This window comes from Barbus barbus, assembly GCF_936440315.1.
Source record: "Barbus barbus genome assembly, chromosome: 29".
Taxonomy (NCBI): Eukaryota; Metazoa; Chordata; class Actinopteri; order Cypriniformes; family Cyprinidae; genus Barbus; species Barbus barbus.
Window position 1 is genome coordinate 3,037,391 of NC_136757.1, and position 25,473 is coordinate 3,062,863.

Genomic DNA, 25,473 nt, shown 5'->3' on the forward strand with positions numbered 1-25,473 from the left:
TTGTTTATACTCTGATTAGCCTTTGTCGATTGTGCCACATTTTTGCCAAAGGTGGCCTACATTTGGTTGGCACTATTTAGTCCATTATTCACTATTTACCACATGTGCCACTTTAGGGTCACATTCAGATTACACATTGCAATGAACACTGCATCTTTGCCTACAGAGACTCATATGTGATTTTATACATTTGGGCCATTTTTGCTGTTTTACTGTACATGTGGGCCACTTCAGGCTTCCCATTTCGTACGGGCCATAAGAAGGCCAGCAGTGCTGAATCATTACCTTAAGTGGCCCACATCCGCATACTATCTGGGTTGTCTCTATGTGGATGTCAACCTTGCACTGACAGCAAGAAAAGAGGATATGACCATGAAAACAACTGCTCACATTCAAGCACAAGGTTTCTGGGTCATGGAACACTCTATGCTAACCTTGCATTTCCCAGAAACTTTACTCTGTTAAAGTCGTCCTCTCTTCCACCATTGATATTCCAAGAGCTCAAATGTCTGTTGAGGTTTGACAGTGAAGCAACTACTGAGAATTTACAATGTGAATTTAGCAATTTTGCTCTACAGTGGGAAAAATTTAAAATGCATCCACTAGACGTGTACAACAAGGTCAGAACACTGGAAGACAAGACTGAAGATGAGGGGGGTGAAATCTGATGTAAGGAGTCCCTCATGTAATGAATACTATAACAAATTCTCGTATGTGTAAACATACCTGGCCAATAAAGCTCATTCCGATTCTGATTCTGATTCTGAAACCTGAATAAACACCAATTTATGGGGGCTTGTGTCACTGTGGGGACCTAAATTGAGGTCCTCATGGGTATACAAGCTTATAAATCATACAGAATCATTCAGAAAAGTTTAAAATATGATATGGCTGATATGGCTTTAAAATGCATGATTTCAGCACAAAAGACATGATGATCAAAACCAAACAGATATTTTTTGACAGAGTATCTGAGGTACGAGCTGTAAGGCACATGCCTATTCTGGAAAAGGGGGTGGGGAGCGGGGAGCAGCAGCACATTTGCAGTTAAATATACATGCACATAAACAGCCTGTCTCTGCTTCCACTCAAAATAAGCATTTTCAAAATGATATAGTAAATTATCAATATTTTGAGCTGAAACTTCTCAAGACACATTCTGGGGAACCTAAGACTTGTATTACATCTCCTAAAAGGGGGCATAATAGGTGCCCTTTAATGCAGGCAGCATCTAAAGAGTGTATTACTCCTCAGTCTTATTATACTTCATTTTGGGGAATTCCACTTCCATCTCATTAATCCAATCTTCCTGTTGTAGGAGTACTGTATTAATCTCTGTGACTCATGTCCACTTTGCTGGACGTCTTTCAGCTGTCTCCTACACTGTTGTCTTTTCCTCCCTTTCTTAATCTTCCTCAGTCTTACCTCACTTGTAGTTTTAACACCTCTTTACTGCTTGTGCCCTCTATTTAACCTTTGTGCTTAGTTCCAAACATTAAGTTCATTAATTGACTTTTTACACCTTTCACTCAGTTCATCCTGTTCTACATTACAAACAAAGGAAGTCAGGTACATTTGTTTATACTCTACATCAATATAATTTCAAATATTTCAGGTACTTTCCAATCACATAGCATTCAAAGGTCTTTATATTCAAGCATATATGGCCTTAAAGGGTACCTATTATGCCCTGTTTTACAAGATGTAATATTGGTCTTTGTCAGTGCTTAATTTGTAAATTTCGAGGTCCCGGAACAAAGCGGGGTGACGGATCCGGCGTGTGATTAGAGGAGGAAGAGGTTATGGAGTATTCAGCTGATCACATTGGTGGGCCAGCTTAAGTGATTAACAGCGTGCATCCGTTGCTTTTATTGGGGTTCGTACATGAAAAACCTGAAAAAGCCATGACATTTTGAAACAGCAATTTCTAGCCCTGGAAAAAAAAAATACTAAAAAATAATGGAATTTTATTTCACAAATCTCTGTAATAGTTATAATTAATCAGGCCCTGAATTTCGGTGGGGGATTATGTGTATATCACATAGTTTTACTCATTGCCGCAGCTTTCACGTTTATAATGACATTTATTTAATATAGCAAGTAGTTTATGAGTAAATAAATCCACACAAACTAGCAGAGTAAATCAGTCATTTGAAAACAGCATGAGTGATTCAGCTGGACCGCGTCTTCTCTCTTTCACTCTCTCAAAGCGGCTTCACATCAGCGCATCTCATCTTCAATAGCTACAACTAGCTGCTATATGCTTTCACTTACATATCGGGACAGTTGACAGAATTGTCACTTGTTGCATCGTCACAAAAATGTATAATTTGCACGTCTTTTAAGCCAATCAGTACTCGCGCGCTCCAGAGCGGTTTCAAGGCTGAGCACTCACAGTCACATCCAAAGCCGCCTAGCGAGTATCATATTGAGTTATTTTTCGTAGTTTGTTGTTGAGCTTAAGTGGCACAGAAAATTATGCAAAAATGGCCGTCCTGGCGAGTATCCAGGTTTTATAAATGTGAACAGTTGAGAAAGAAAACGCATGTGTATCAGTAGGTTATTGGATCCGTGCATTGTCTTGTGAGAGCAATTCACATGTCGCGTCTTTTGCGCACTCAGTTACTTTATTTCAAATGTAGAAATAAACGAGCTCGGTCAATATAGAGGATTTTTTCATATGTGCACACTAAAGGTCAGCACAAACGTCTTTCATTGGCGCGTGAGGAGGGGGATCCGACATAATGAGGTGCCGGATTGGATTCGAAGGTGCCGGATGCGGATCCGAATCCGGCTTGTTCCGGCACAAATTAAGGCCAGGTTTTTGTTGTTCCCTGAATGTGTCTGTGAAAATTCTGCTTAAAATACCCTACAGATCATTTATTATAACATCTGGACAATTTCATTTTTGAGGCATGTCTACAAAAGAGCTGTTTTGGTGTATATCACTTTAAATGCAAATGAGCTGCATATTCCCGCCCTGTCTTCAGAAAAGGGCGTAGCGTATACATCTCTGCTTTGCATACCTACATCAATAAACAGCCAGTAGAAGCAACATGACTGAGAGTGAGAGAACCGGTGTTTAGCCGTACATATGGGAATCCAAACACACCGAAATTGGGACAAAACAGCGCAACGTTACAGAGCTCGAGCCTCGCTGACCTGTCATCGGAGCAGCTCAATGGGCCAAGTCATGCGACCGACTCGACAGCAAGGGGAGGATGTGTTTGCCAGCGCTACCCAACTAACAGCTCTGCGCAAACTAATCGCACCAGTGCGGCGCTGATCAATTAAAATACTTTGATAACAGACACACACAAACACAGTTAAAACGTTAGCTAAACACTATAATGACATGACATTCACAAAGCTGTCTGGAGGGAAATGATTTGCACAGACATAAATGTAGATGTTGAGGTGCATTACCTTGAAAAATAGAAGTAATCCACTGCATCTTCAGTGGCTCAGATGCTGGGAGAAAATGAAGACTCTTTTTTTCAGTCTTAAATCCAAACACAGAGCACCATCAGAAAATGGAGTGCAGTGTACAACCGCTGAGGGTGGAAACTATGGCAATGCAGGACTGTCAGTCAGTGGCCGTGGGCGTCACATTGCTTAGAGTATCAAAACAGCATGCCTAGTGAGACTGATTTGGTTTAATGGGGATTGAAAAATACGGAGTGGGTGGATTTTTATCATTGTAGGGGTGTTGTTGTTACGGGGCTGACGAGACGTGAGACATGCGGATCCATATGCAAAGCTTTATTATGAAACATGGTCATAAAACAGGCAGGGTCAGAGATCGGCAAACAGGTATGGCAAGGGCAAGACAGAGCAATCCGTGGATCGACCACCAGACCAGAGCAGAAGACCACCAAACCCGAGCAGAAGACCAGCACGGCGGAGCAGACGACCACCAGACCGGAGTAGAAGACCACCACGGCGGGGCAGACGACCACCAGACCCGAGCAGAAGACCACCACGGCGTGGCAGACGACCACCAGACCCGAGCAGAAGACCACCACGGCAGGGCAGAGGACCACCAGACTTGAGCAGAAAACCCTCGCCAGGAAGCAGACTGTGAGTACAGGAAACCATGGCAGAGTCTGAGATCTGGGGGAAACAGAGACAGACAACACAGGGAGAGCAGAGACAGACAATACAGGGAGAGCATTCATGATCACAGAGGGTGTGGCAGGGCAGGACGAGGATTCATAGACGGCGTCTTTAGCCATGACAGAACAGGACGTGAGCTCACAGACGGCCTCTTTAGCCGTGACAGAACAGGGCGTGAGCTCACAGGCGGCCTCTTTGGCCGTGACAGGACAGACAGTGAGTTCAGGGACGGCCTCCATGGCCGTGACAGGGTAGACAGTGAGTTCAGGAACGGCCTCCATGGCCGTGACGGGGCAGACAGTGAGTTCAAGAACGGCCTCCGTGGCCGTGACAGGGCAGACCGTGAGTTCAGGAACGGCCTCCATAGCCGTGACGGGGCAGACCATGAGGTCAGGAACGGCCTCTGTGGCCGTGACAAGGCAGACAGTGAGTACAGGAACGGCCTCCGTGGCCGTTACAGGGCAGACCGTGAGTTCAGGAGTAGGTGCCACCACTTCGGGAGGTTCTGCAGCGGAAGCCGCCACCTCTGGAGGCACTGGAGCAGACTCATGGACAGAAGAGGCCTCAGGAGCACACTCGTGGACAGGAGAGGCCTCAGGAGCACAGTGTGCAACCCACACACTCAAAATGGCAACCGCCATAACGGGAAGCACTGAGGTCAGGGGAACAGTCTCTGTAACAGCCAGGGTTGAGGCCCTGGGAATGCCAGCTGCTCGCACCGATATCAGTGGTGGATCCCTTATGCTGGAAACCAGACAGGGAACTCGAAGGACTGACCTTAAATCCTTGGGTGTGACAGACTCTGGCTGAAGAGCTGAGGCGTGGTGTGACTCTGGCTGAAGAGTGGAGACGTGGTGTGACTCTGGCTGAAGAGCGGAGACGTGGTGAGACTCTGGCAGATCAGCGGAGACGTGGTGAGACTCTGGCAGATCAGCGGAGACGTGGTGAGACTCTGGCAGATCAGCGGAGACGTGGTGAGACTCTGGCAGATCAGCGGAGACGTGGTGAGACTCTGGCAGATCAGCGGAGACGTGGTGAGACTCTGGCAGATCAGCGGAGATGTGGTGAGACTCTGGCAGATCAGCGGATACGTGGTGAGACTCTGGCAGATCAGCGGAGACGTGGTGAGACTCCGGCAGATCAGCGGAGACGTGGTGAGACTCTGGCTGGTGCACTGAGACGGGAGCAGACTCTGGCTTGACCGGCGTGATGTGAGCAGACTCTGGCTTGACAGCGATGACGTGAGCAGACTCTGGCTTGACCGGCATGACGTGAGCAGACTCTGGCTTGACCGGCGTGACGTGAGCAGACTCTGGCTTGACCGGCGTGACGTGAGCAGACTCTGGCTTGGCAGCAATGACCTGAAGGGGTGTTGTTGCTGCCGCCATCTTGCGAGTAAGTGCGGTGTCGCGTTCCTCCGCGACACCCACAGTGAACGGAGAGCCCACACACAGCAAAGCATAATCCATATACTGAGCGAGTGACGCACGGGGACCCTCACGGATTAAACGTGATTTGAGTGGTTGGTTTATGCCCTCACAAAAGAAGTCAATAAGTACATAGTCCGGCAGATCAGAAAAATGGGCGAGGTCTAAATACTTTTGTATATACTCCGAGCGGTCGCAAGCCCTGCTCGAGGGTTAATAATATACGTGCCATGTCCATACCTGGCCAATGTCCACTGGAAAAGCCGCTGTATCCTGGTGTGGCCGAGTATTCTGTTACAGGGCTGACGAGACGTGAGACATGCGGATCCATATGTAAAGCTTTATTATGAAACATGGTCATAAAACAGGCAGGGTCAGAGATCGGCAAACAGGTATGGCAAGGGCAAGACAGAGCAATCCGTGGAGCAAGTGTGGGTCTACGATCGGCGAACAGTATCCAAAGGAGCAAGGCAGAGAGATAATCCAGTAACCAGAGCAATAATCCAAACGTGGAGCGAACAGAGTCCAAACGGCAGAGGCGAAGGGTAAATCCAGAAAACACGGGCAGGATCAGACACGGCAGGAAAACAAGGCAAGACTAAGACTAGGACTATGGCTCTGTAAAGTTGCTATCGCTAGGTGAGTGATAAATGCTAACAATACTAGGCCCCGATGCTGAGGAAGTCCATGGCTTAAATAGTGGCTGTGTCCAAATTCAGGGTCTGCATCCTTCGGAGTACTCATTTGAAGGATGTTACGTCACAGCGCCGCGACGAAGGCTGTCCAAATTCGTAGGATCCTTCAAATGCGGCCCACAAATACGTCCTCCTTTTCCCCGAATTGGAAGGATGGGTGTGGTGGATCCTTTCCCGTCCTACCTATCCCATAATTCTTTTCGGCAGAGCGTAATGGCGGACGAAGCGAGCGGTAGCGGAGTGGGAGAGGAGTTTCTCTGACAAAACAAGCTAAAGTTTATGCTTCGGCTCAATGAATTTGTAGGAGAAATTAGTAGAATACTTAAAAACAAATAAAAATAGGCTATAATGGCTTACCTGGATGTGACTGTCTTGTAGTCTGATATAAAAAACTCCCCGACAACGAGCAAAGAAAGTATTTAATTTATTTAATTGCTTTATTTCTTCCAAAATAATTAAAATGAGGAGAATAACTCTTTGTTTGTCCATTTTCCCACTTCTTGCTTGGCGCTGTCACGGTTGCTAGGCGACAGGATATGAGCAACGGGTAAGGGAGGGAACTGAAAGAAGGGTAGGCTGTCCAAATTCACAAACACCGACTTCCGGGTTTTGCGGACGTCGGAGGATCCCTCCTCCTTCAACCGGGTAGGAAGGATCCTAAGGAGGATGCAGACCCTGAATTTGGACACAGCCAGTGTGTGTTTGGGTGATGGTGATTGCGAGATGGTTCTCAGGTGTGAGCGTGATCATTGTGAACAGCTGTGTATGAGTCCGTGTGGTGAACGAGTGACCTCTGGTGGCTAGTGAACGGAAGTGCATGGTCAGGATTCGTGACAGTTGTGTTCACACACTGCCAACACACATTTACTGTATGTTCAAACTACATGTAAAAGTGGATTTTGCACAATAGGTGCCCTTTAACTTAAAAGCAAGCAAATAACATTTATTTTAAACAAGTAAATAGCAATGTCAGTATCAATATCAAAACAGACTAAAAGTAGTGAAAAGTTTCTATAACATTTAATTTTAGAGGAAATAATTAAAAAAATTAGAGTACTTGGTGTCATAAATTGAAAAGCAGTTTTAATTAGGAGGTTGATTACATTGACACTTTAAAACAGTTGTTGCCAACCTGTCGATCACGATTGACTGGTAAATCTTTATCACTGTCCCAGTAGCTCCCAAAAAGAACAATAAAAAAGTACAAAAATACATCACATTTCTCCAGTCTTTGTACTATTTCTTTTTTTCGGGAGCTACTGGGACAGTGATAAAGACAATACATCATCCCTGAATCTGTAAATAGGACTTTAAAGGAGGTCAGAGACTAAGAAGATGGGTGCAAAGAGGAGAAAACACTGTCGCAGGCAGAGCAAGTTCACTGTTCATTATAGTATGAGCAATAACACACTTGTAGCCATGTAATATGGCTCTATATCTGCACGGCTGTGATTACCTACAGCACTTGGCCTGTGGGCATGTGTCTGTGGCCAAATCACAACCATACTGAACCATGACTATTCGTGTGTATTGCTTGTATGTAATGTACAATATTATAAAAGTAATACAATATTTACAGAAATTACAGTAATTTCTGGACTTTTTTTTTTCAAGAACATGTGGTATGCATAAAAAAACTATGCCAAAATGCACATATTGACTAAATTAAAACAAAACACATCAACCACAACAAAAATAAAAACTTGGAAGTTGGAAGTGTTGTGTGTTTTAAGCTTTTCAGTTTAAACATTTTTTTTTTATATTTTCTTCTCTCTTTTTTTTATATTTCCCTCCTCTTCCACCTCCTCCCACTAATAGTAATTATTATTATTATTGTAGATATTGATATGATTTGCCCATAGCCTTAACCCTCATGCTGTGGTTTGGGCAGAATCGCGCCCAAACCACAGAGGCTTGAAAATACTGTTGTGATTAGATGGTACTTGGATGTTGTGTGACCTAAAGGTATACACCATATATTGAATTAAGTTTATTGTTCTTACTATTTTTGTTTCTTGTTTTAACAATGAATATAACAAAATTTCCAAACATTCATTTTGCTAATAATTGTAACTAAATGATTTTAGTTTGCACAAGGAGTCTGACAATAGCCAGTGCTCCACACAGTGATCTGATCTGATCATCATCCAGTCTGTCTGGAATGACATGAAGAAACAGAACAAACTGAGACAGACTAAATCCAGAAGAACTGTGTCTCCAAGACGCTTCAAGAAAGCTACCTGCAAAGCTCCTGAGAAATTCTGCTCATTTGCACCGAGGGCAAAAGCTGCTTTAAAGGCAAAGGATGCTCACAAATGTTTAATTTAGTTAATTGAAGCTAATTAATAAAGAAAATCTATTTATGACATTATTTTTGACAGCACCCTCATTTCACAGCATTTTTACACAAGAGCCAAAAACTTTTAACAGTACTGTAGCTTTGCAGATAGGTTTCTTGAAGCGTCTTGGAGACATCGCCACAGTTCTTCTGGATTTAGTCTGTCTCAGTTTGTTCTGTTTCTTCACGTCATTCCAGACGGATTGGATGATGATCAGAACAGATCTCTGTGTGGAGCGTTGGCTGTTGTCAGACTCCTTGTGCAAACAAAAATCTCACTGGATTTTTACAAATAATGTCAAATACAGATAAATCAATTACAGATCATGGTCAATCAGAAACCATTTTAACATCATTTAAAACAAATACTCACTGATAAGCTTTGTCATGTAATACACTTGTTGTTTACATTGAATTCACATTTTGAAAATTCTTGTTTTTTTTTTAAATGATAATCCTCTCTATTTTATAGTATTACCATCACGACGTCATGTTTCCCTGTTCCTTCCATCTGTTTCCGTGATCCTGTTAATGACTGGTTCGAGAGCCTGGCCCAATGTTTACACTGGAATGTTCGTAAGAAACAGAGTCATCTGAGTTCTGAAGAGGAAGAGTTCTGACCACATTCCAAGCTTTTATAGCACTGTTACTTAGATGTGTTATTTTTTTGTCTCAAAAGTTTTAGTACATGCATTAATGTTTTCTCATGTTTGCCATTATTATCCAATTGAAATAAAATAAAATAATGTCTCATTTCAGCTAAAGAGGAAAAAATACAAATTATATTTAAAATTATATTTAAAAAACTATTTTTAGGACAATTAATATTTGACTTTTGTTTTCCACAAAAAAACTTTGTGTGTGTGTGTGTTTGTAAACTCTCATTAGAGATAAGTAATTTTCAAATTTTAGCCATTATGGCAATGAGAATTCTATTGAAATGTGTGTGAAAAAGGCATAATTTTCTTCTTATAAAATCCTATTTTCTTCTTTAATTTTTGGTGAAATGTACATGGCCATGTATTCTTGGTGAATGTTGTGAAAATTACTTTTAAATTGATGTCTATTCATTCCATTATGAAGTACTGTCAGTTTTTGGCTGACCATGTCTTTTAAAAGATTCTAGCAATAACTGCATTTTAATATACTGCATTGTGCCTTATAGAGTATCGCATCAAAGTCAGTCAATTGGGGGGAAATTCTTTACAGTATTGGGTGAATGTATTTATGGCATATTTAGAATGTATTGTACACACTGGTTATCAATATTACATATCTGAGAATTTTTTTTTTTTTTTTTTTGAAACCCCTGGAATTTTTCCATTGGTATCTTGCAGCCCAACATACAACTGAATTACCAATGAATTACAATCTGTGTATTGAATATTCAAATACTGTAATGATCCTTTTTTAGTTTAATATACAACTACCACAGGAAACATATACACTAAAGCCTATCCTAGATTTTAGATTGAAATGTAAGCTTTTTATATCAGTAAATGATACAGCTTCATAATCAACAATGGCCTTTTACTCAGTTTACACTGTCTAACCTTTGCTTCTGTGTTTTACGAAATTTTGACAGAAGCCAGTTTTTATTTACTGTCAGAATTGATGTTATTATTAAAAAGAACGTTCATAGCAAAAATGTTTAAATAATGTTTGTATTTGTTTTTTACTGTTTTCCAAAGCTCAGTGCAAAATGCATATTTGTCACAACATTTTGTAACTGACAATAATGTATTTTTATGAGACATAATTGTCATTATCCATTCCTATTATGTAAGTTGACTTTCATGTTTTTTTGTTTTTTTTTTACAAATTTAGATAATAAATTGTAGATGATTGACAAATTTAAATACATTTAAGGTGACTGTTGTATTTCTTGCCCTCTTTTATTCTCGCCCTCTATTATATGTTTTATACAATACAACTCCACTTTATCAGTAGGTTTCTTTTGATGGTCTATTTAAAAAAGCCATGTCATGCAGTTACTTTGTTTGGCATTTGTGTGCATATCAGCTCTTCCTCCTTCCTTGTTCCTGTAGTCATGTAAGACCCAGCATTGTTTCAGATAAATTTGTTTTTGTAGGACAAATAGTCAGGCTGTACAAAATAAAACCGCTTTATTTAATTATGGGTGTTTGTCAAGGAGGAAATAAGTTTTTTTTTTTTTTTTTTTGCCCTATGAGTTTCTGGTAACACTTTATATTAAGGTACATATATACTTTTAAGTAGTTACTTATTAGCATGCATATCACAAACTTCTGGAAAGTATGTTAATTTACTGTATATGTACGCAATACTTGGTAGGGGCTCCTTTTGCTTTAATTACTGCCTCAATTCAGTGTGGCATGGAGGTGATCAGTTTGTGGCACTGCTGAGGTGGTATGGAACCCCAGGTTGCTTTGATAGTGGTCTTCAGGTCATCTGCATTGTTGGGTCTGGTGTCTCTCATCTTCCTCTTGACAATACCCCATAGATTCTCTATGGGGTTTAGGTCAAGCGAGTTTGCTGGCCAATCAAACACAGTAACACCATGGTCATTGAACCAGCTTTTGGTACCTTTGGCAGTGTGGGCAGGTGCCAAGTCCTGCAGGAAAATGAAATCAGCATCTCCATAAAGTTTGTCAGCAGAAGGAAGCATGAAGTGCTCTAAGTGCTTGATTTCCAAATTAAATGCAACATTTACTTTTATCTGAAAAGAGGACATTGGACCAGTGAGCAACAGTCCAGTTCTTTTTCTCCACAGCCCAGGTAAGACGCTTCTATTTATTAGTGCTTATACAGCATGACTGTGTTCTACAACTAATAGACCATTAACTAAAAGTTTTGCTTCAATAAACTCCTAACTGTGCTTGTTAGGATGTACCAGCAGCCAGTATTCCCTATTTTTCTATTTACTTATTTTCTGTATATATATATATATAAATAAAGGAGATGTCAGGGGACAAAAAAGGCATGGTTTAAAGTGGTTTTATTCCCTAAAGTGCAAAAATGTGGCTCTCCATAGGTGTGTAAAAACAATATATACAACAATATAATTTGGCTATGCCAATGTACAGGAGCAAAAACATGAACATACTTCAGCTTCCACACTACTCACTCTACTTTTGTCACACCTCACCAAGGAACGAGGGAGCGAGGAGTATTTCCAAACATGATCTTTAATAGTCCACACATGTAGGAGACACAGGAACACAGGGAATGACGTTTACAAACACTAACAGAAGGGCTGGGGCTTTTAAACATAGGGTAATCAGGGAAGACGACGAGACACACCTGGAGCAAATTAACACAATCAGACTGGGGAGAAACTGGGTCACCGAGGATCCGGGGGGCCAGGGTGGAGCCGAGGGCTCCGGCGACCGAGGCGGAGGCCCGGAGATCTGCGGCGGAGCCGGAGCAACTGAGGACCCAGGTGGAGCTGAAGAAAGGAAGGAGCCCGACGGAGCGACGAGGCACAGTCAGAGGAGAGGAGTCCTGAGGCGATGGCGGGTCGACGCTCGACCAAGACGGAGCCGGAGGGACGAGGGAGCCCGGTGGAGCTGGTGGATCGAGGGGTGACGGTGGAGGCGAGGGAGCTAGGAGCCGAGGTGGAGCCACTGGGTCTACGGGCCGAGGCGGAGTCTGGGCCTCGGAGGCTGGAGGCGAAGGTGAGGGATACTCCAGCCCCGGCGATGCTGGAGGATGGCAGACCCACGGGGCTCGCACCGTACAGATAGGGGGCTGAGGGCGAGTGGGGGGGCTGCCAGATGACCGCGGTGGAGGAGGCAGGAGAGGGTGGGAGGGCGGGCATTTTCGAGGAGCAGGCACAGGAGGGCACTCTGGAGGTGCGGAGCTGGACGGGACCAGCGGAGACATAGGAGACGCAGAAAGGCTGGATGAGACCAGCGGAGACGCAGGAGGGCTGTACGGGACCAGCGGAGACGAAGGAGAGCTGGATGGAACCAGCGGAGACCTAGGAAGGCACTTGCGAGGAGCAGGCACTGGAGGATCGGATCTCTCTGTCCAGCAGTCCCAGATCTATCCTCAGATCACCCTCAGCTGCGGTGCAGGGGGCGGAGCTCCACTCTGCGCTCACACCGTCCACGGCTTGCTCCGTCGTGATGGGCACTGTCGTCGGCTCTCGCACCTGGTCTGACGGGTTGGGCTCAACTTTCGGGGCGATCATCCGCTCAGTCGCTCGGCTTGGCGCTGGCTCGCAGATCGCGGCGGGAAATGGCTCTCCATCATCAGTGGGCTCAGGCTGGTGCTCCGCACCGCAGGGAGATGGTGGGCTGTGCTCTGGGTCTGGAGTGGACCTGGATCATCCTCAGAGGAGACTGTGAGGGTCGATCCGTTTCTCGCCAGAGTCCACTCCACGAAGGCGGCGAAATCCTCTCGAGGACCATCTTCGGACAACAGTGCTCTGCACGCGGTGTTTAGGCTTCCATTATAGAGTGAGCAGAGCGCGTCGTCCGGGTAGCTGGTGGTGTTAGCTAACAACAGGAACAGTCGCGTATGGTCCTCGAGAGATCGGTCCCCCTGCTCCAGTAGGAGGAGGAGGAATTAGGCCCGGACAAAGGGATCCATGGGGCACAACGGAAATAAAAACACTGAGGGAGAAAAAACGGGAAACAAAACGGAGGGTAGACACAGGTAACTGTTTAGGTCGGTTCTTCTGTCACACTTCACCAAGGAACGAGGGAGCGAGGAGTATTTCCAAACACGATCTTTAATAGTCCACACACGTAGGGAACACAGGGAATGACGTTTAAGAACTGACAAACACTAACAGAAGGGCTGGGGCTTTTAAATATAGGGTAATCAGGGAAGACGACGAGACACACCTGGAGCAAATTAACACAATCAGACTGGGAAGAAACTGGGTCACAGGGAACACATGAGGAGCAAAAACACAACAAAACAGTCCAGGATCCTGACAACTTTCACCTAAATGGCTGCCTGAAACACTTTAATATTACTTTGGCTCAGCCTACTTTTGGGGTATACCATTTTAGGCGAAGATCCATAAGTTATAAAACAGATAACAGAATACAAACAAGCAGACCTTCATAGTATTCAACACTCCACAGCATATAACGTTTAGATTCATTACAATCGAAACAACTCAAAACAAGTCAAGACAAATTTAAAGGTTTAAAGGTGCGTTCATGCCATATATTAATTACTGTGAGAATACGAGGATACCAACTTGTAAAAAGCATTCACATCCTTGTAGAACTCGGAATTACAACTTGTGAACTGGGAATTTTCTGAGAGATACAACCTGACCACCTTACGCTGCCTTCACGTGCTATCAGAAACTTTCTATTTCCCATTTATGAAGTCATGATTGCGAGCTTGATGCATTCAAGTAATTTGTTGTCAGAAAGAATAAAATGTAATATTCCATTGGTTGATCCTTTTCCTATTTAATGCCCAAACTCTGGAACAATCTACCTAACACTGTTCGGGAGGCAGACACACTCTGTCAGTTTAAATCTAGATTAAAGACCCATCTCTTTAACCTGGCATACACATAACACACTAATATGCTTCTAATATTCAAATCCGTTGTTAGGCTGCATTAATAAGGTCAATCGGAACTGGGAACACTTCCCATAAGACCCGATGTACTTGTTACATCGTAAGAAGAATGGCATCTACGCTAATATTAGTCTGTTTCTTTCTTATTCCGAGGTCACCGTAGCCAACCTATCCAGTCCGTATCCAGATCAGATGGTCACTGCAGTCACCTGGATCCAGTCTATATCCAGATCAGATGGTGGATCAGCACCTGGAGATGACCTCTACAGCCCTGAACATCAGCGGAGATCAGGACAACTAGATGAGCTCCAGAGACAGATCACCAGTGAAGACCTCGTCACCTAGATGGCCGTCGGGGCAAGACCATGGGAACCAGATGAGTTCTCTGCACAATGTGACTTTGCTGCAGCCTGGAATTGAACTGCTGATTCATCTGGCCAGAGGAGAACTGGCCCCCGACTAAGCCTAGTTTCTCCCAAGGTTTTTTCCTCCATTCTGTCACCGATGGAGTTTTGGTTCTTGCTGCTGTCGCCTCTAGCTTGCTTAGTTGGGGACACTTAATTTCCAGTGATATCGTCGACTTGATTGCATAGATACTATTTAAACTGAACTGAACTGGACGATGACATCACTGAATTAAAAAATGAAATGCTTTTAACTGAAAATTGAATGTTTAATCTTGTAATTTTACATTATTGATACACTATTTTCCTATTTGATACTGTAAAGTTGCTTTGACACAATCTGTATTGTTAAAAGCCTTATATAAATAAAGGTGACTTGACTTAATAGTTTTGATATGTAAAAAATCCCAAGGCACAGCATTAAGCATTTAAAAAAGAAAAAAAAAAGATAAAATGTTTTTTTCTTCCCCAATAATTAAACATTTTGTCATGAGAGTTAGTATTTTTGCTTTACATATGATCACACACTTTTGCTTAATTTCTGAAAATCACACTCAAATGGAGTTAACAAGGATTTTGATGACCAAATGACGGAGATCTGTGGTAGTTTATTAATCGCATTACTTTTTCATCAGTTTGCAGGTTATACAGTTTATTGTAGCTGGGTTTCAGTTTCTCTTGTTTTTTAATACATTTGGCCAAAATCTCATGATATAAAAGATGAACTGCTATGCACAGGATATTTAAAAGGTACAAATGTGTATTGGCTACAACTAGACAGCAAATGCTAAGTCTCTGCTCTTTAAACACACACAAACATTAGCCTTTATAGACAAGAATCGCTGTACTTATTCAAACATCAGGGGCTGGTTGCATAACTGTTTAGACTAGTCTTAAAAAGTTAGTCACCTATTTTTTTTCTTCAAGACTGGTCATAACTTTTTTTTATTCAGTTATGAAAAGGTAGTTTGTTCTTATTTGTATTGGAAAAGTAAGATTGATTGCCCCATGGCAAATGCTAGTTGGTCAAACTAGTTCTTAAGACACAGTCTTAACATGGTGGCTAAGTGTGTGCAACTGGCCCCAGTTCTTTATTTACTCATGCATTGCGAAGAAGTAGACGTCTGTCTTCAAACTGCGTGTCGCAGCACTTCATTCTGAATGGAGGAGGGGTGGAGTTATGAGGTTTGAATGACAATGTGAGGATCCAATGACTTTTAAGAGGTTTAGTCACAAGCTCTTTTGAAAGCTTTTCATTGGTTAAATATTTGTAAAATCCACAAACAGACATAATGATGACCAATAGCACTGATTTAAAATAATAATAACTAAATATAATAGAGATAAGGAAATTTTTTATTATTTTCCACAGCACACCTGACAACCTCTCATGGCACGCTAGTGTGCCACGGCACAGTGGTTGGGAAACACTGGTTTAGGTTAATTGTCCTGTTGGAAGGTAAACCTTCTGTCCAGTCTGAGGTTCTGAATGCTCTGGACTGGGTTTTCAATAAGGCTATCTGAATATTTTGGTGCATTGAGCTTTTCTTCTACTCCGATGAGTCCTCCAGTCCCTGCCGCTGAAAAACAGCCCAGCATGAGGCTGCTACCAGCACACTTTACTTTTGGGATGGTACTCTGTGCCAATTTTGTTGAAGTGAGATTTGTCACCATATGTCACTCATCAAGAGGAAAATTGAAGATGGAGTGGTCATCTTCCCCCATCTTACTGTACAGTATATTATAGAGTTTAGCTATTCATTAAGCAGTGAAGGAAAGGATAAATTGTCAAAATACACTAAGAATATCTACCTTTAAGATTAGTCTGTAAATTCAGGGCTTTTATTAGTTACTTTATGAAGCTCATGTCTGTTTACAGTAATTCACTTTTAAAATACCTTTTTATTTGCTTTTTTCATGTGCGATAACTGAAATAAGTTATAAAAACACAGTATATACATAAAATCGATATTAATCAGTCATTAATCAATTTGACTATATATTTTAAAAGAGTCCCACTATCTAAGGCATACCTTTTTATTTATTTCACCCAGTAATATCAGCTCTTCCACCAGGGAAAACTCACTTTCAGCATGTTAACAGTCACAATGTACTTCATGCTTTTGTCACAGAATGAGTTTGATGGAATGACATACTGACAAGGAAAAGGTAAGCGTGGAGAGGACAGGCTTGCTTCTTGCTTTGTCACATTATAGTATAGTAGCCTATAGTATAACTTTATTGTCCACCTAAGTGAAAGTGAAATTTTTTGTCTTTTAAGTGAAAAGCATATGAGAGAATGATAACTAAGCGCTATAGGTGAAATCCGCCATTCAAAAACCTCTTCCCTGGACATGTGAACAAGCAACAGCATCTCCAGCTCAGTAGGTGGCGGTATTGTACTTTTGAACTGGCTTGCCATCTGCCAATAATCGTTAGAAGAAGACAACACAGTCCTTTCAAACAGAAATGGCTGGGGTCATGCCGGAGGTGTTGATGAGTACACACGTGGAGAAAATTAAAAAGAAAAAGGTCAATATTATCATTCATTGCATTGTCTACAGTGTTATCAGCTTTTACTTATCGGCATTAATGTCTTTGTTGATGTCGGATGTTCACAGTAAAGATGTTGTCAAGCAAAAAAAAAACTCATCGTATGTTTATTTCAGTGGCTTTATTAACAATTATACTTTAAAATGTTTGAAATAATCTTTTATTATTATGCCTTAAAAAAAAAAACTTTAAACGTTTGATTACTGAAAACGCGTCTTAATTCAATGTGGAAACAGAGCCAATATTAAGTGGATGTATGACATGAATTTATATATAGTCTAAATAAAGTATAAGTTACCAGGCAGGGACAAATTTGTAATTGTTTCCAAAGAAAAACATTCGCTCCTGATTGAAAAAGTAAAAAATAATAATAAAATAAAGGATTAATTGATACGTGAAAACATTTATGAATGTGACTGGCTTTTTCTTACTCAGCCTCCAAAACGCTATTGGGAGGAAACAGAAAGCCCAAGCAGACCAGAGGAAGAACCAGGCAAAGCTGAGCAGAACCAGAATAAATCTACAGTAAAAGAAAGGCCATTCAAAAGGAAGAATGGTGAACGTGTGGAGGTAAGAGTGTTTTCCATTGTCAAATATTTTGACGGTAGTTTACTAGTACCGGTATCCTAGTAGATGAGAAATTCAAAAATCTTTTAAAAACTTGTTTAAAAGCATACATCTGGTATTTTAAAATGTACACCGTCACCGTGTATTTATGTTGATTTTATTTTTAATTTTTTTTGTTAAGACTGTATGTACCTGAAAATGCCATGGTGTAACTGCCAAAGAATGAGAAATATTAAATATTTTATCCACCTAGATGGCATGTAAGCTTACTCATAGAAATAAATACTAGCATTATCCCTAAATTTTATTGTTTTAGTTAAAAAAAAATAAAAACAAGGTTATTGGGCTATACTAAAGTAGATGATTAGATTTTATTCCATATTAATTTTCTTGTATATAATTATATTTTTATGAAAAATACTGGTTACGCCAGTTGACCGTTCGCAAAGACCTGCCCTCCTTAGTTACTGCGACAAACATTGCTGCTCTCACACTACACATCCTGTTCTCACGCAGTGAAAAACACATCGCAGAGCAAAGAGGAAACTGACCACACACCGACAGAGAAGATAGAGCAGGTTGATATCAAACAAGGGCTCAGGACTCGCAGCTTTCAAACTGTCTTTTTTTTTTTTATTATTCAAATAATAAATACCGTTCTGTGGCTCTTCAATGTGTCATGACAGATCACTGTATTGCCTCGTGAACCGATCGCCTTTTCATATTTACGTAAAGCATGATATGAACTTGAATGAACATCAATAAGTATTTTATTTAAACCACGAAACACACCATTTTTCAAGTTTAAGTCCACCGAAGTGAATCTACTCTCCTGTCTGATTTATGGTTAAGGCTAGAAGGGATTTAACTTTAAAATATCTTTAAAAATTAACTTAAAAAAAAACTAGTGAACTAAAAAAAAAAATCACTATAAAGGGCTAACTTGATTACAAATTATCTAGGGACCACTGCTTTAAACATGAAATGTCTCATATTTGGATGGCAAAATAATGACATTTAAAATGCACCTTTATTGTTGTTATCTCAAATAACTGCAATTGATCAATTTAGCCAACATCAAATCAACATCCTAACTTAAGAAATTGTTTTAATTGCACTTTTTATTTGAACATTTCATTGTAATGGTTTTGCTTCAATTGTCTGGCCTGATTTGACCAAATTTGACAGCCCTTCTCGTTGGTTTATGTTGCTAATTTAGAAAAAGGATCCTTTTCCTGGTGAGGCTCCTATACCACATCAGCAACTCCAGAAGTTTCAGAGAGGAGAGAAATGCAAAGTGGTAAGTCCAAATTCTACATGAATAAAAAAAATAAAAGTTATACTTACGACATTGTCAAATTGTTTTCCTATATATTTTTAATATTTCTGTTTTGAGTTTATTTGTCATGTAGAGATGGATGCAAATCCCTGTAAGGGGTGGGTAATGTGAACAATCATATTTCACTATATTTTTCTGTAAACACTTTTGAAGAAATGTTTAACAACCAGTCCTGAATTTTAGAGTTTTTATTAAAGCAAACTTTAAAAACCTTATATAGGAATGGTGTTAAAACACCAACCAATGCTTTTTTTACCATTGTAATGGTATCTTTAACCAGTGGTATATCTGAATACCAAAGGAAAAAAATACCGCTTCGTCTCGTCCATTTCCAGCCTCTTACGCACACGCTCTCGCGCCACAGAGAAAAACATCCAGAGCAGAGAGGACATAGACAACGAGCTGACGGACACGACAGAACAGGTCACTTATAATAACATGAAACAAAGTCTCAGCGTTCAAATTCTGTTAGTTTTATTAAGAATTTAAAACGATAAAAACTGTTTTGGGGCTGTTTAGTGGCTTTAGTGGATGCGCGCTCCCGCTTTTTAAGTTCAAGTGAAGCAGGAGTGCATTCTTATTAGCATGAAGTAAACACTGAATGAACACCCGATCCATGCTGAAAGATACACTACTACTTACTGAATGTATAGTGTCTCATGTAATCACTCAATGAGTGTTTCAACCGTGGAAAGACAGCAGCTAGAAAACATTGTCACATAAAAGAAAATCCACACTGTGTCCATAAACTTGTGAGAAAAATAGAGAGGATTTAGCAAAAATTACATTTAAATATTTACTCAATTGTTCTTTTTTTTATTATAATTAATAAAAATGAATAGATATAACGTTATTATAAAAATAGTCTAATATGAACTTGTATACAAACCAATTGATACTTTAACCTTAACAATAGTTTAGTTTAGAAAAAATTAGAAAAAAATAGTGTACATTACCAGTCAAAAGTTTTTGAACAATAAGATTTGTAATGTTTTTAAAGAATTCTCTTCTGCTCACCAAGCCTACATTTATTTGATCCAAAATGCAGCAAAAGCAGTAATATTGTGAAATATGTTTACTATTTAAAATAACTGCTTTGTTTGAAGATATTTTAAAATGTAATTTATTCCTGTGATTTCAAAGCTGTATTTTCAGCATCATTACTCCAGTCTTCAGTGTCACATGATCTTCAGAAATCATTCTAATATACTGATTTACTGCTCAACAAACATTTTTTTAATCATTATTATTATAAATATTTAAAACCGTTGAGTCATTTTTTTCAGGATTATTTTAATGAATGCAAAGATCAAAAGATTAGCATTTATCTGAAATAAGTTTTTTTTAGCTTGGAGTCAGTCTAATTATTTATTTATTTATTTATTTATTTTTTTTGGGGGGGGGGGGGGTATTATAGAAATTAATACATTTATTTAGCAATGATGATAAAGACATTCATAATGTTACAAAAGATTTCTGTTTCAGATAAATGCTGTTCTTCTGAACCTTCTATTCATCAAAGAAACCTGAAAAATTCTACTCGACTGTTTTCAATAATAATAATAATAATAAATGTTTTTTTGAGCTAAAAATTCAGCTTTGAAATCACAGGAATAAATTACATTTTAAAATATATTCAAATAGAAAGCAGTTATTTAAATAGTAAAAATATTTCACAATATTAGTGCTTTTGCTGTATTTTGGATCAAATAAATGCAGGCTTGGTGAGCAGAAGAGAATTAAAAAACATAAATCTTACTGTTCTAAAACTTTTGACTGGTAGTGTTAATGACAGGCTTGTTAATTATTCATGAATAATTCTCACTCCAGGCTGCTCCAGCCACTGGTTAATGAGGTGATAGAATTAAGAGAAATAAGTTTCAATAGACTAACATTTCAAGTTACGGTAGGAATGTATAGCTAATGTGTGGTAATGTGAAGTAATTAGCAATTGTAGGATTTATTCATGCTTTTTTTATGCCAGGTTGGAGTTATAAACTGATTTTCTGTCATGGTCCATGGACCCCTTGAATTAGCCTTGACCACCCCTTGGCCACCCCATGTATAAAACTCTAGGTCCGCCACTGTATATAATCATATGTAAAGTTGCACACACAAGTCTAGGAAGGTCTTTTTATTGTTTTCCGCTGTAAATGTTATGGTAATTCATATCTTTTAACATAAATCATAAATTTTACAGTTATTTTAAAGTAAAATTACATATGTTATGTTACATCCATTTACATTTTTGGCAAGGTAACGTAGTTAACCAATTAAAGGGATAGTTCACTCAAAAATGAAAATTCTGTCATTAATTACTCACCCTCATGTCGTTCCAAACCTGTAAGATCTTTGTTCATCTTCGGAACACAGATTAAGATCATTTTGATTTTGGAGAGTAGGGTAAACATATCTATTAAGTTCACGTACCCATTAAGCACACTTCTGTGGCTTGTACCTTTACATCCATAATATTATAAATTGACAGTTTATTGTTGGTCTGTGGTTTTACAATGCTGTGATTTTGAAAGATGTCATTATTTTAAGGTGAGCTTAAAGGACACTACTATGAAAATCACACAGCTTCAGTGTGACATCAATAAGAAAAAGTTTAATTTCATAGATATTGTTAATAATAGTTGTTCATATTAAAATATGTATGAATTTATTACATGAACTAGATTATTTAGCATTACATGAAATATATTCAAAATTGTTGCTGCTCCAATTAAGCTCAGTGTGCTCTTTAAGCTCTTCCACATTGAACGTCTGTGTAAATACTTCATAAACAGACTTTATTAAATGATGGTTGTCACTTAAGTGAATCGATTTTCTATGGAATCAGTGGACTCAAATCTGCAGACTGGCTCTGATCTTTGGCAACTAACCTCTCCAGACTGTAAATCTGTGGGAAACTAGGACATAAATCGTGTAGTGTATTCCAGCCTTAAGAGACTGTAGATAAGTTAACATCCATTTAGCAAGAGGTTTATAATGAGGCTAGTTTCTGTGTTCATCCCCATGAATTAAATATTTTATTGGTTTGTTTTATTTGATTTTTGAACGTTTTACTTGGCTGAAAGTGGACTAGTATAGATGTTATGTGCTTAGATGACACTTCACCATGAATATATAACTGATTGACTTGAATGCCTTGTTTCTTGAATTTAGTGTTCTGTTTTTTTGTGATTGACTTTTTACCTTCAAAAAATACATATTTTTACCATTATTCTTTAAAAATGTTCCTTAAAATAAACAAGATTTTTTAATAAAACATGATGTGAGCTTAATGGGAACAGGGGTGTGCTTAAAGAACACACAAATGTACCCATTAGCACAGCCAGACTTTTTGAATGTAATGATGTATATCTTAATTGAAATGCTTTTTAAAATAAAATTAAATATATTTGTGTGAGAGATTAATATTTTATTGTAGCATAACTTTTTGTACTGAAACTGAAAGTCTTGTGCACTAAAAATGTCTCAATGTAGATTTTGGTAAGCTTATGTTTACCCTATCATGCCATTTTGGAGAGTATCACATACGTAAAAAATGTATGCTGTTCTGTGTCAGCAGCACCATACGTGGATACGCTGTTTACGTTGTTTACACTTTGATCTGAATGTAAACAATGTATAAGCGTTCATACGTTGCTTACGTATGCGATACTCTCCAAAATGGCACTATGGATGTTTTTCCTGAACGCGGAAGTCACGCCTGACTCTTAACCGGAAGGATGCTTTGCTCCACTGCTTCTAGTCAAATTATCTTATATTCCGAGCTGATAATCTAATGTTAAACCTATTAAAATGTTTTAAAAAAGCACAATGTGCCATAGCACCATAACTTTATAGTGTCGTAATGACCATCATTTCTCAGTACCTTACTCCTCAAAGTATAATGAGTGTGTAGATGACATGAAGCTGCCGACGTTAGCTACATTAAAATCAGATGGGCACTATGGCCACGTACAGGCCACTTACACACTGCAGCTAAATTTGGTTGTCAGTTCACCTTTTACTCCTTAATCACATTCTGTACACACATAATTCACTAAAATACAGGTAGTGACAACCGCATTTACAGAAATTCTTTGCAGTGTGTACGGAACCGAAATTAACAACTAGTTGTTAATGACGTATTTGAGCATGCATCAGAAATGTGTTTTTGTCTGTATGTGAGATGCAAGAAAATAACAGTGAAAGATTCTTAACCTTAGCACATTTTGACACGGGGCTAGTTGTGCTCACGAGCCCTGCAGTAAAGTGTCAGTGCTGCCAGATCTTCATAGAAAAAAACAACAAACAAGCACAAAAAAACCCACTAAAACATCCAAATGCTTTGTTTTATAACACCAAAAAGATCATATATCTCATATCTGCAACAGACCACTTTATTTACTCCATAAAGTGCCTGTCTTTATGAGCTAAGACCAAACAACACGCCTAAAAGCGCTTGTAAATATGATACTTGGCAACATTGCAAGACAGCGCTCTCTAAAGCAGCCTCCCGAGCATTTATGTTTATAAACAAAACACAGCACGTCTGTCAGCGGTAGTTTTGTTTAAATTTAAAAAGAGTCTTTAGCCAAAAAATGGCTGATACCAAAAGGCTAAATTCTTCTTCTTCGTTTAAATGCAGATGTCACACGTGGCCTATTTGAATGAGTTGCTATGGAGACTGGAACAGAAGAGCATCCAATCAGAAGTTAGAATTCGTAATGGCGGCGCTCATCGTTTACTCAGGAAAAAGGGTAAAAAGGGTGACGTGGAGACGACGAATTGTTGAATAAAGTCATTATTTTAGTTTTATTTGCGCACAATGTATTCTCGTAGCTTTGGAAAATTACGGTTGAACCCCTGATGTCACAAGGTTTATTTTAACGATCTCCTTGCTACGTTTCTGAGCCTTGATCGTGTGAGGATCCTTGCTGTCTATGGAGGGTCAGAGAGCTCTCAGATTTCATCAAAAATATCTTAATTTGTGTTCTGAAGATGAACGAAGGTCTTACGGGTTTGGAACGACATGAGGGGGCGTAATTAATGACAGAATTTTCAATTTTGGTTGAACTAACCCTTTAACAACCACTTTACAGTAATTTTATGTTACAATTGTGAAATAAATTCAAAGTCTAGTCTGGAAGATACATTGTGTATAGAATGTTTTTCAGTACTAAGTGTGTCTTTTTGTGGTTTAACAGCTTGAAGTCTGCTACATGTATGGAAATGGCATTATATATCAACCTTTCTAGTCTTCAGTTTGTTTGGTCACTTTTTTCATACACCAAACTTCAAACCCAATAATTCCATTGCTTACATCATGGATGTGAGCACATAAGTACATTATAAAAATGCGAACACATTTTTTTTCCTTGTGCAATATCGTTGGGGTAAAATCTGACCTGGACAAAATTGTAGCAGATTTTGTGAGATTCTCCCAAATAACATCATCTGAATCAGTACAAGGACTGATTTTCATGTTTTCAAGTTCTTTTACTCTGTTTTTATGTGTCAGCCTGCAGGAGCCCATGGAAGGCTGAAAGAAGCCATTGCGTTCTCGGAGGCCATGTCTGAACACGCTCAAAAACAGGCTGCAAGATATGATCTTTTACTTCCAGAGGATGCTGGGTAATGCAGTTCACTTATTGTCATGCTTTTTTTTCCCATCTGCCACACTGACTGTAAACCCTCAGAAGTATTAAAAGAATAGTTCAACAAAAAATGTAAATTATTACATCACCTTCATATCATTTCAAATGACTTTCTTACGTGTAACAGAATGAGAATGGAGATTTTGAATGTCCAAGCTGCTCTATTTCTATACAATAAAAGCTAATGTGGACTGTGATTGTTAATATAAGCACAAGAAAAGTAGTCCATGTGACTTTTGTGCTATATTTCAAGTAGTGGTCGACCGATATGGATTTTTTGATTGGTGATGCTGATGTCTTAGACAGCAGGGACACACTATTTAATATGAAGATAGCAAAAACACATTTATGCAGTTTGTGAAATTTTTTTTATTGAAAAATGTATACATTTTTGTTAACTCCCCTGTTCAATTCAAAAAGAGGAACGTGCACTCATTTTTATGTAGTCGACAAATGCACGCTTCTTTGTATACCTTTACTTTGTTTAAAAGATCTGCGTAATAATTTATTAGTCAGAACTGTTTAACAGAGTCAAAAATACATTGTATGGATCAAAAAAAGATTTTTCTTTTATGCCAAAAATCATTAGGATATGAAGTAGAGATCATGTTCCATGAAGATATTTTGTAAATGTCTTACCATAAATATATCAAAACTTAATTATTGATTCGTACAAACCATACATCAATGGAAAGCTTATTTATTCAGTTTTCAGATTATGTATTTCAATGTATCAATGTATCTCAATTTCGAAAAATCAACACTTAAAACAAATTGTGTAAAAGCAGCTTTACATCAGCTTGATATAAAACTGGGTGGCTTTATAGCTTTACAGTATTTAGACGGGGAAA

General features: G+C 39.4%; 2 protein-coding genes across 2 annotated transcripts in view; both read left to right on the forward strand.

The window, feature by feature from the left end:
• LOC306849480 (NAD kinase-like) overlaps nucleotides 1-10,455 on the forward strand; it is a 74,483-nt gene extending 64,028 nt beyond the window's left edge. The window contains exon 12 of the mRNA XM_079384531.1: nucleotides 9,049-10,455. Coding sequence (XP_079240657.1) covers nucleotides 9,049-9,196 — 148 coding nt within the window. The 3' untranslated portion in view covers nucleotides 9,197-10,455. The remainder of the gene's footprint in view (nucleotides 1-9,048) is intronic.
• A 6,526-nt stretch (nucleotides 10,456-16,981) lies between these two features.
• Nucleotides 16,982-25,473, forward strand: part of LOC306848843 (WD repeat-containing protein 46-like) — a gene marked incomplete at its 5' end in the record, with an annotated part of 36,722 nt that continues 28,230 nt past the window's right edge. The window contains 4 exons of the mRNA XM_079383593.1: nucleotides 16,982-17,044; nucleotides 17,501-17,635; nucleotides 18,852-18,932; nucleotides 24,487-24,599. Coding sequence (XP_079239719.1) covers nucleotides 16,982-17,044; nucleotides 17,501-17,635; nucleotides 18,852-18,932; nucleotides 24,487-24,599 — 392 coding nt within the window. The remainder of the gene's footprint in view (nucleotides 17,045-17,500; nucleotides 17,636-18,851; nucleotides 18,933-24,486; nucleotides 24,600-25,473) is intronic.